The sequence below is a fragment of the Sander vitreus genome, chromosome 8, assembly GCF_031162955.1.
Source record: "Sander vitreus isolate 19-12246 chromosome 8, sanVit1, whole genome shotgun sequence".
NCBI classification, from domain to species: Eukaryota; Metazoa; Chordata; class Actinopteri; order Perciformes; family Percidae; genus Sander; species Sander vitreus.
Genome location: NC_135862.1, coordinates 7,792,275 through 7,804,281, shown reverse-complemented (window position 1 = coordinate 7,804,281; position 12,007 = coordinate 7,792,275). Strand labels below are relative to the sequence as shown.

Here is a 12,007-nt window from a genome sequence, read left to right as displayed (position 1 = left end):
TCTGGTTTGTTTCGCGCAGTTTTCCAAGCCAAACACACACGCAAATTTCTTGCCAGAAAACAGACCAATCTATAAACTCTGACTTGTCCGATCGTTTCTGCAGCTTCGCTTCATTCATCACCGGCCAAATTGGCTTGTAACTTTACAATGTTATAACAGAAGTTAATTTTTACCGGCATTTAGGCCGGATATCCGTTGCCTTGGTCTTCCTTTGTGTTGGCATTTTAAACTCTGGTGGTTTTTGGTTAACCTTTCTTCAGATCTCAAATCCAGACAGCTAGCTAGACTATCTGTCCAATCTGAGTTTCCTGTTGCACGACTAAAACAACTTTTAAACGTACATGTTCCACCAAAACAAGTTCCCTCCCGCGCCTATTTTGCAGCGGCACCGCAACTTTTCTCCGGTGCTTAGCACCGCCCAAGACGATTGTGATTGGTTGAAAGAAATGCCAATAAACCAGAGCATGTTTTTTTCCCATCCCCAAATGCTATGTGGAGTAGCCAGACTCTCCTCCAGCGCGCTTTGGAGGAGGGTCTGGCAAAGCGAGACTAAACCAACCAACTGAATGACGGAACATACAAAAAATGTAATACATTAAATTACAAGACAATATATAGACCCATTGAAGGTAAATAACAGGAAGGTAGTTGAAATATTATGGGGGCTCATGTGTGACATGCTGCCCTCTGGAGGCATTTGTGTTTCAGTGTCATCTGCTGAATGGTCTAAGTGCACATTTTTAGAGCAGATCACAGGGAAGCAGGTCTTATAGTTGCTTTGGTTGACCTTCTGCTGCATGACTCCTCACCCGTTCAGGACAAGCTGGAGAGTGTACTGGATGTGTCCCACCGGCAGATGGAGCAGTACCTGGAGCAGCCGGCCCACGCCCACAAGATAGCCTACCAGCAGAGACTTCTGCAGGAAGATCTGGTCTCCATCAGGGCCCAAATATCACGCCTCTCCACGGTATGTATGCCAGTGTCTATGGGGAGTGGTGGCCTAGAGGTTAAAGAAGCGAGTTTGGGGACAGTTCAATCCCCAGACCGACAGGATAGAATCTGGGTGGGGAAAGTGAAAGAGCAGCACTTCTCCCTCCCTCATCACCACCACTGAGGTGCCCTTGAGCAAGGCCCTTAACCCCAACCGCTCCAGCGGAGCTGCTCAGTGGCCAGCAGATCAGACTGTGGTTGTACTGGGCAGCTTCCAGGTATGAATGTGGAACTGTGTGAATGTGACAGGTCGTCGTTGCAAATGAGAACGTGTTCTCAATCGACTGACCTGGATAAATAAAGGTTAAATAAAAAAATTGTGCATGTGTGTTTTTTATTTTGCACAATAAGTATGTATAGTCTTGGGAAATAGGGTAGTAATCCATCACAATATTTATTAGGATATTTTGCTAAAATCAAGAGATATAGCCAATGTATACGTCACACAATGGCAAAGGTATGCAAAATCTCATATGACAGCATGGTTTTTTTTAAGTACAAAGTGTGCTTAGATACAGTATGTCTCTGGTATGCATACAGCTACTTTTGTGGGTGCTGTGTGTGTGTGTGTGTGTGTGTGTGTGTGTGCGCGCACACTGATGCCTGTAATTATATAGATAGATATATATAGATATCGCTATGAGGACACATCAATTGCTATACGTGTATCTTGCAAACGGTGTACTTTAAGATTCTGCTGTGTATATAAGCTAAGACTTGGTGTGTTTGTGTGATGCAGGAGATGGCCCACGCCTGGGAGGAATACAGCAGGCTGGAGAGATCAATGGAGCAGTTGAGGATGTCGCTGCAGGCACACATGAACCACAGCGCCACCCCTCAGGTGAGACCTGGTACTGCAGCTCAGAGCAGGTTCACCTCCAATCTGCCAGCACTAATTTGTCAGTTAAGCAAATAGTTTTTCTCATATTTATTTACTGTATCTGTGGCTTTTAAACAGTCTCTATTTAGTTTGTTCCAAAATCCTCCAGATCATTTGGGATCTTTCATATGTCTTCCAGATCCTCTTTTCTTATGTCAACAATTCTCTCAAGTTCATTGACAGGACTTTTTACAGGCCACTTTTTGTTTTATTTATAAATTACCAAATCTGTGACATTGAAAACCAAGTCGAACCAAACCAGAATAACATGAATGTCAAACGTGTATGTGTCAAACTGTAGCAAGAGAAAACTGAGATGAAGCGCGAGCTGTGGAGGATCGAGGACGTGATGGGGGGGCTGAGTGCCAGTAAAGCCAACTACAAGATCACCATTGACTCTGTCCAGAACCCAGGTTGGTTAGAAAAATTGCAAATTGCAGTTTGTTTACAGTTGACATCAAAACGGAAAGAGATGGAAAGAGAATTTTTACGATGAAATACAGGTCGTCACTCGTTAACCATTACCAGAGATGTGACGTATTAACGGAATATATAGGCTACTAGAGATTCTCAATACAGTTGGTATTGTCCACGTATCGTGGTATATCGCAGTGTTGTAGGTAATGCATTCTCTGCGGTTACACTAATGATTTTATCTCGGTTTAGAAATCAGCTTCTAAAGATCAGATCTTTTGTGAAAAAGGCGATTGTGTACTTGTGGCTGCATTCATTGAAAATCTGTTTCTACATGTCTGTTTTTCTACACTTCTCAGTGTAAATGTGGTCATCTTCTGACTGTGACTCAATTTATAAACTGCTTACATTTAAAAGCTAAACCTTGATTTCTCTGTGTGTTCACACCCCCCACCAGAGAGGAAATTAGTGCCTTCGGTGTCAGACCCGGCAGTGCCTTCTCATAGCATAGATGTCCAGCCTCCTCCTCGCAGCTCCATCCCCAGCATCCTCTCCCATACTTTGCCTCAGAGCACCGTGCCAAAGTGGGTGAGTGTCACCCTTCTGCTTAGAAATACTACAATACTTATACAGAGCAGAGTGTACTTCATATTAAGGAATTATTGCTGGATTTAGTTTGATTGTGTTTAAAAGTTCTACTTCTAAGATACTAAATCCTTTTCTGCCTGGTTGCTGTCCAGGAAGAGGACACCGCCCCACCCAGGCCACCACTGCCTCGTCTCTACGACTACGAGGAGACGCCCCCTGTGGTGCCGCCTCTCCCCAAAGAGGCCTCGGTCATCCGCCACACGTCAGTGCGTGGGCTGAAACGCCAATCAGATGAGAGGAAGAGGGACCGGGAGGGCGGGCAGTATGTTGTCAATGGAGACTGTAAGGTATGCTGTCCGTGAGTTCCTTAAAAAAAAACAACATCTCCTTAGTGTTGTCTTTGTGGGAATGACGACTTGTAAATGCAGTTTGGGTGATTTTAATGTTTCATTTCAAATTGAGATGTTCTCTAAATTGTTGTTTTAAGTAAGCAAGTAAAGTTTATTTATATTGCACTTTTCACAGATAAAAATCACAAAGTGTTTTACAATCAAATGACATACAATAGAACACAAAGTTAAAGATAGATACATGAAATCAGACAGCCATAAAAACCCTTGTCTAACTAAAAGCCTGTTCAAATAACAGTCAACCGTTTTTTTTAAAGAATCAACAGAATTTGCCAGAACGCCAAGAACCAGCCAACCGTCTACATACTGTGTTTCTGTCTAACCTTTTCTGGTTTCAGACTGACTTGCGGTCGTACCTGAGTGAACCAGAGCTGCCAGGACTGAGCCAACACAGCACCGGGTCTGACGTTGAATACCAGTATTTCCAGAGCAAAGGTATCTGAACAGTAACACGTAAAATACATTTAACAGAAAATACAGACCTTTATCAGACCATTTTCTTTATGGCTAGTGATTTCCCAGCAGAGTATGCTTACCAACTATCGCTCTTGCATAACATGTGGTTATTTCTAATTTGAATATTTTTTTACCTTGAGGAAAAGAATACTAAGCAAGCTTTAATGAAATTGATGAATATGCATAGACAAGTGTATTTGTGTTCAGAAAGACACATTTTCATTAGAAATTCAATCTCTTCAAACTGGAAGATTCATCAGTTAAAACGTGGAAAATGCAATCGACTGTATTGTCACGCAACTTTTTTTATTTATTCTAATGTTGCAAATATTTTAATGTTTAGCATTTAAGTTGAGGAATGTATTTTACCAGTGTTGAAACATTGCATAATCATTTTTTTTTGCCTTACCTAAAATTCATTCTATATTTTTTCCCTTATGGAGATTTTTATTTTTGCATTCGGTCATTGGGCTTTCATTGTTTGACCCAACTGCTTTGCAAATGAAATCAAACTGCTGCTGATTCTCGTCTTGTTGTTCTCAACTAGGTCTGCCAGGCCCCTCCTCTCGACTGAACCAGTCCAACTCCCTCTCCATCGCGTCCTACGTTACCCTAAGGAGAGGCCCCGGGAGCTCCGCAGCCAGGGTGAGTCAAAATAACAACATCTGCAGATACCTTTCGATCAGCTGGAGAAATTCAGTGTATCTCAGTGTGGCTGTTGTTGGAAATTTTGTGTTAAAAGAACACGCCGACTTATTGGGACTTTAGCTTATTCACTGTAACCCCCAGAGTTAGACAAGTCGATACATACCCTTCTCATCTCCGTGCGTGTTGTAACTCTGTCTGATGCCCCCAGCGCTAGCTTAGCCTAGCACAGATCCTGGAGGTAACCGGTTCCAACTAGCCTACTGCTCCCAATAAGTGACAAAATAACGCCAACATGTTCATGTTTACATGTTGTGATTTGTAGAGTCACAGGGTGTACAAATAACAAGGTCACTAGGCTTTTACTATCTAGTAATTGTTGACTCTATTACTCCAACTCTGAGCGAACTCCAGGCTAACTCTCTGCTCCTCACCACGGGGCTTCAGGTACTGCGAGCAAATCACTCCGCCCAAGTAGCAGAAGTAGCAGTGCTTTGCCTTTCTGAGAATATAGTTCCCAGTTTGTATACGGTTAGAAGATGTCTGTGTCTCATGTGACCTTGTTATTTGTACACCCTGTGACTCTACAAATCACAACATGTAAACAGGAACATGTTGGCGTTATTTTGTCACTTATTTGGAGCAGTAGGCTAGTTGGAACCGGTTACCTCCAGGATCTGTGCTAGGCTTAGCTAGCGCAGGGGGCGTCAGACAGAGTTACAACACGCACAGAGATGAGAAGGGTATGTATCAACTTGTCTAACTCTGGGGGTTACTGTAAATAAGCTAAAGTCCCAGTAAGTCGGCGTGTTCCTTTAATCGTTTAATGGCAAGTTTAGGCTTTTAAATGTGAGGCTCGACCACACTGAAAGATCCTGAATAACATTCAACCCTAAGGACAACTTCCTCATGTGTACCAGTGTTGTAGATAATACCCACAAATTGCTGTATAGCATGTTAGTTATGTGTGTTAGCCTCAGTCTGTTCATTTTGATATATGCAGAACAAATGTTAGGTACAGGTAGCATTTGATATGCAAGTTGTAGACTTTGTGTGTGAGTGTGTGTTACAGTTAGTCTTTTTTTTTTTTTATCATTTTGTTTAAACTTGTCTTCCACTACACCATTTCACTGTCCATATTCCTCCGTCTTTCATTCTCCTTTCTTACTTTCTGTCCACTTTTTCATCACTTGTTCTGTTCTGAACTCTCTGCCCCTCACTTACCATCCATCCCCTCTCTCATTTCCATCCCGTCCTTGTTCCAATTCTCCATTTTATCTTTCTTCCTTCCCTCTCTCACCAGGAGAGACCCAAGAGTGCCTTGGAGCGTCTGTCCTCCCCTACAGAAGCCCTGCAGCTCCCGAGCAGCCAGTCTCGAGGGCGAATGACTGCGGAGGAGCAGCTGGAGCGGATGAAGCGCCACCAGAAGGCGCTAGTTCGCGAGCGCAAGAGGAACCTCAGCCAGGGCGAACGCTCCTGCGCGGGCCTCTCCACCTCCACTGTCACCACCCAGCGCTCCTCGTCCTCCTCCAGACTGCCCTCCAGCACCTCAGATCCTCCGGTCTCCGTACGTTACCCCCCACCCCCGCGCAGCAGCAGTAGACACAGGGAGCCCCACCTTCACCACCACTGCTGCTATGCCACCCTCCAGCCCCCAGCCACACACTAACCTAGCAGGAATGCTAACACACTAGCACTCTCTGCCTTGTGTAACCAGTGGTTGTTAACTTTAGCACTAACAAGCTAAAGGGCAGGACTGACTATGGCTGGCTAGCTAGCTTGATTAATGCTTTAAGAACAACGGGAGACAAAATGAGCAAAGGCAATTGAGGGAATACTGGGCTAGCTTTGGACTGGGACAGTTGCTCCTGGTTTATATTTTTAAAGGTTCAGGGGTTAAAGTGAACCTGGTTACCACTGCCCCTTGGTGGGACCTCACTGACACAATTGTGAATGTAAATCCACTGAGAAAAGGAGGGAAAGGAAGGCATCAGTCTGCCTTCCTTTCTCTGTTTTTTATCACCAGAAAGTAGAGAGAAGAGCCCATTTATGTACAGCTACATACCGTGTACTTGTACACTTTTATTTATTTACTGAGGGATATTTTCAGTATACAGTTGTACAGTTATATTTTGTAGAAATTTGGTATATAGAGCATATAGAGGAGTGGGGGAAATGTTAGAAAAAGTATTCAGGTTGATGAAATGAAGAAAGATGCAATGCGAGTGGCACAAATCATGCTCACACCTCCCTGCTTTTTTCTTTTTTCTTTAAATGAAATCCAAGTGCCTTGTTTTGCTGACAATGTTTTTGCCTTTGTCCCAAATTGACCTCCTTAATCAACATTGTAATTAATGGTGGTTTGTTTAAAGCATGCGTCTCCACTTCAGAATCATGAAAACAAAGCGAGAGCTAGCTTTAAGGTTGCTTTGTCTGTGTAATAGCAGAATTCAAACGAGAAGATGTGGGGACACTGCTGGTTTGAACCCCTAAAGAAATACTTTGACATTTAAACTAAATCTAGTTTTGCCCCTGGTTTCAGTATGGAATGCTAACAATGCTAACATGCCTGGGTGAATAAAGTGATACAGTAAGTCATTCTAAATGTCAAAGTCTTCCATTAAGACAACATGACGCATTATAACTACTAGATTGCAATTATGATTATAGACTAACACACTCATAACCAGACTGCTGTGAGATCTGCCTGTAATCAGACTACATGTCCCACAAATCATTGAATTCAACTTCCCCTGTAACAGTGAGCAATACACAGTCTGTAATCCTCTGCTATGACGCCTCACCTCTTTTCAGTGCATATAACCATAAACGCCAGAGCATATTTAATTTTCTCGACTCCACCAGCATAAAACATGTTTACACCATTTTATATTTGAATTAACATCCTCATTAATACAGCCTTTTTTATTGTGCAGATTACAATTATTTTAGCATTTGACAGTGGTTGATTGCATTGCTACAATTAAAGTTGGGAAGAGAATCTGTACTCATATCTGAGGACTTTTAAGTGGCCTATGCTGTGCTGATTTATGCATCATAAATATACAGGACAGGTTCAAGCAACAGGGCTGAAATGCAAGAAAAAGATAAGAATATATATCAACAAGGAGCGGACAACTTTGTCATGGGAAAGTTTGTGTGGAAAGTAAGAAAGGGACAGTACAGTGGCCATACTGGACACCTTGTGTTAAACGGATTTCAATGTTAAATTTTGATCTGAAAATAGTGAAAAATAAAAAGAAATACCCAGATACCAAGGCGAGTTCTTCAAATCTATTGTTTCATCAGACCAACAGATCCATGTGCTTGTCATACAGTTTGAATTCTCTATGGCGTGGTTGTCCACTTCTTGTTTTTCTGACAAGTATTGATCTTGAAAGCTTTTCTGCCACATTGCTTTTGTCCTTCCACAGCTCGGTACAATAGATCAGATCAAAGTGAAAAGAGTTCCAGGAGGTTGCTCAGTTGAAGAGTAGAAATATAGTAGAGAACTTAGAGAAGTGAACTGCTAATCACTACCTAATTCTGTGTTATTGAGAAGCAAGGCACAGCTCTTCCCTTTTCTTTTCTATATCGACAATAAAGAGTTTCTTGCTTCTCAACCTCCTCCTGGCTGTGTTCTTCCTAATCTGTCGGGGGGTTTGATGAATCTGTGTCTGCATGGTTTTCTTTCTCTCTATCCTTTTGTGTGTGATTGATTCTCCTGAGCACAACAAAGCATGGGATGCAGTGTTTCCCAGAGCATGTGAACACACCAACAGATCAGACCGCGCTGCAGGCTACTGGAGTGGGAAGGATGCATGCATGGCTTTGATGCTCCTTGGATGATTACTCACAAGTAACACACACACACACCCACACCAGATACCAAGAGTCATATGAGTATTTTTGTAGATGCAAAAGTCCTGTTGTACATAAGAGAGAAGGATGTGGTATGTGTGTAATTACAGCTTCCAGAAACACAGACTGATCATCTGCCTGGGTCTTCTCTGTGGCAAAGACACTAAACATGATCCTTTCAAATCCCTGGACTAAACTTCTTGCTATAATTATTCCTGGTTGCACAGAAATGTTAAAATTCATATTTGTCTCTCTTTCAGTTTAGTGTTTGCCTCCCTCTACCTGAGACAGAGACATTACACATTTTTATACACCAATGTATATTGTAGAAATTACCTTGGTAACCATAGTGGAGACACCCCCCTTTCATTTTACAACCGTGCTATTGCCAATGCTAGTTTAGCATTTCCCCATAAAGAGATCCTCGCCACCCTCCATTGCTCTTCCTGCCACTGTTCCATGTGGTTTGTCATTTCTTCCACTTTATTGAAGAGTGTAAATATAATTTTTGTTAACCTTTACAGATCTATAAAAATACAGGGCTGCAACTACCGTAATTTTCTGTTCATCTGCACTGCAGGTTATTTTCTCAGTCTTTTGCTCTGGACAATTGTCTTCCCCCTGACTTCTTCAAATTGGTTGTTTTGACAGTCCAACAACCAAAGATATTACATTTACTATCATAGAAGACATAGGACAACCAGTATTCAAAGTATTCAGATTTGACAAGCTGAACCTGTACATTTTAAAAATGACTTCTGTTTGCAACTTAATTGAATTTGAGTTGAATAACTGATTAATCAACTAATAGTTTTTGCTCTACAAAAGTGCGAAGCTTTAAAGGCTTTAGCTACGTAGGCTGATGTAGATCTAATGTTGATACTTGGTGCTATAAAGTAATCAAGTAGATATTTTACACACATTTCCCTGGATATTAGACACTGGTAGGGGGATATTGTCTACATCAAAATCTGGTTAATTTGTGGCAATAATTTTAATGGCTCATAATCAATTTTCCTAATAATATTAAACATCCAACAACGTTTACACATGTCCTAAAACATTGAGGTTTTGTGATGAATTTATATTTACTTTAACTTTACTTAAGACTTAAATGACAGCGGCAAATCTGTTTCTCACAGTCACCAGGTTAGCTGTAATCGTGACTCTGCTGTTTCCAGGTGTTTGACTGTCAGGAGGAGCGACTTGCTGCAGAGGGTCAGAGCGATGAAGGGTGGAATCAAGTGAAAGAGAGAGGGAGGATCCAATCAGAAGAGTGGGTGACGGCTACAGCCACACGCATACGAGAGGTGGATGTGGAGCCTCTCGACTATGACCTGGATATCAGCCGAGAGGTAGACAACATCAGTCACGGAAAATACGGAGTGGCAGGGCAGCGAGAGGCAGTTCAGTGAGGACAAAAAAATACACCAATCTTCTCACCGCTCCACTGTTCTGATCCATCGGGTTAAATCTGCACTTTACAGTTTATCTTGGACACCATCCATGATCTTTCATAACATAAATGAATGGGTGTAGGCTATGTGTGCATTATTCTCTCTACTTCCAGTCCTATTTGTCAGATGTAAAAAAAAAAAATTTAAAAAAAAAGGATGCAAAGAATATTTTTCTTTATGAAATTGGCTGACCAAGTATATTTGATCTATTACATGTATTTCCAGCATGTAAAGATGTACAGTACATGAACGACTGATCATAACTCAGTCGGAAATCATAACCCTCCGTCTGTTTGACAAGGCTTGTAACTCCGAACACAAGAATTTGCCTTTCACATCAGGTGTTTAAACAGACTTCTATTAAAAGCATTTCACTGCGTGGAAGTTGATAAAGTTCAATGAAATTTGATTTTAAAGCTTTTGTGCGTAACTTATTGATATTAATGAACGTCCGTTACATTCAAGTCATTGCCAAATCAGTTGCTACAAAGCGAATTAATCATGTATCATGTGGACACGCCGGCAGTTTTGTTGTCATTACTTAGAATTCCTCATGGGGGCGACAGAAACTACGCACTATAGCTTTAAAAGCATAATTTACTAAATGACAGGTATATTGTGAATGGGGAACGGTGCATTTTATACTGACGTTATAAATGACATGTAATGATTTCAAATTATGAGAAAAGCTTATATTCCTTCTTGATTTTTAGTTTTTTTTGGTTTCCCATCACCGTCTTCTTCTTAAATTCATGCTAGATTTTTCACAAAGGTTTTAACTTTAGTTTCAGCTCCTCCCTATTAACTGTCTTTTAACTGTCATTATGGAAAATGTACCAAATATTACTAAGCAAATTACTTAAAACTGGAGAAAACTGTCCATGGCGTTCCCTAAATTATGGGACTTTAAGACTGACTACCCGTCTCTCCAACATTGCAGCTGTCCAAACCGCGAAAAGTTCCCATCCCAGAGCGCTACGTCGAGTCTGACCCCGATGAGCCTCCGAGTCCAGAGGAGCTGGAGGAACGCTCCCGCCGGGCCCAGCGCATCAAGAACCTCCTGGCCAAATCTAGGTAGACCGCACTCAAATAACGAGACTGGACTTGGGTTGATACTGTTCCTGTTTTGGGGTATCTACTTTAAACACTGGGACAGTGTTAATATGCAAAGAGATGATGTTTGGAGTTAAAGATTCTGGTTCTGTTCATAGAGACAAATGCACTGATATACAGTGAGTTCAAAATGTCTGCCATGGGTATACGTATAATACAGATCTACTGTATCATAGGTGGAAATGAAGGCCTAAATGGTAATGCATACTAGTCAGTGTGCTGTTCGTGAATCCCCTGGTTTATAGTGTGTGTGTCTTGTCAACAGTTATCAGAACATACAGCCGTCTGCACCTCTGGACTTCGGTGAGCTGGACTCGGCTCTACAGCAGCAGGAGAGGATCATGAACGTGTCCCACGCGCTGGCCTCCGAGGCCTCGCGCAAGAGCAAACTGGTCGCAGGTTAGTGTACTCACACTTTAATTAACATAATGCATCCCCTAGCCCTTAAACTAAGCATCAACCATCACAGAGGAAGGCTTTCTCTAAGCCCTTCTCCTCCCATTAATGCTAAGCTTTACCCTAAAAGCAAGTCAGCCCTAAAACCGCCTCACTTTGTAGAACTGTCCTGTAAACCGCAAATCCATTCTCACGAAGATAGGACAAACAAACACACACACACACACACACACACCATCTTAGATTGCTATCTCAGACAGGCAACATGTGATTTGTCCCTGGTGTGCAGGGACTGAGTGGCTGCAGCGTCGGTGAGCTTGTCTGGTCCAGGTACCTGCCATTTCCCTATTTGGGTGGTGTTGATTCATTGTATTGTATGTGTCAGTGTATGCGGTTTAGTTTTGGTCAGGAATGTGCACAGATTGTTGACAAAGAGGACTCTAACCCCTAAAAATCTGCTAGTAATTTACATGTAATTTGTTTGTGCCCCCAGTGATTCTAAAAAAAAAAAAAAAAAACTTTCTGGTTTACCCAGATATTTTTTGGTCACATGTACATAATCTGAGTTTGGAACAGGAAAAATAAATTAATCTGTAAGTACAAAAAATGTAGTTTGGTTTTGGAATTTCTTCCCCATTTGTTTCAAGTCTCTGAAACATCTGTGTGCAGTCCTGGTTTGTTTTGGGTGACACGTATCCCACAGCTGCTTTGGTGAAATGTGGCGGCCTTCTATTTGTAACTGGCGTTGGCATGAGTTGTGCGTTTAGGGAGAAAAAAAAAAGTTACTTGATTTAATT

At 41.9% G+C, this 12,007-nt stretch overlaps 1 protein-coding gene across 7 annotated transcripts in view; it reads left to right on the top strand.

Moving 5' to 3' along the window:
• The window catches only part of LOC144521908 (pleckstrin homology domain-containing family A member 7-like), a 139,822-nt gene that overhangs the window by 126,652 nt on the left and 1,163 nt on the right, over positions 1-12,007 (top strand). For 6 of the 7 annotated variants that reach the window (XM_078256571.1, XM_078256572.1, XM_078256569.1 and 3 more), the window contains 12 exons: positions 818-967; positions 1,730-1,831; positions 2,172-2,283; positions 2,742-2,872; positions 3,025-3,219; positions 3,621-3,717; positions 4,286-4,383; positions 5,687-5,950; positions 9,426-9,599; positions 10,642-10,775; positions 11,080-11,213; positions 11,500-11,540. In XM_078256571.1, the coding sequence (XP_078112697.1) occupies positions 818-967; positions 1,730-1,831; positions 2,172-2,283; positions 2,742-2,872; positions 3,025-3,219; positions 3,621-3,717; positions 4,286-4,383; positions 5,687-5,950; positions 9,426-9,599; positions 10,642-10,775; positions 11,080-11,213; positions 11,500-11,525 (1,617 nt within the window). In that variant the 3' untranslated portion in view covers positions 11,526-11,540. The remainder of the gene's footprint in view (positions 1-817; positions 968-1,729; positions 1,832-2,171; positions 2,284-2,741; positions 2,873-3,024; positions 3,220-3,620; positions 3,718-4,285; positions 4,384-5,686; positions 5,951-9,425; positions 9,600-10,641; positions 10,776-11,079; positions 11,214-11,499; positions 11,541-12,007) is intronic. The other variant, XM_078256570.1, reaches the window with a different exon arrangement.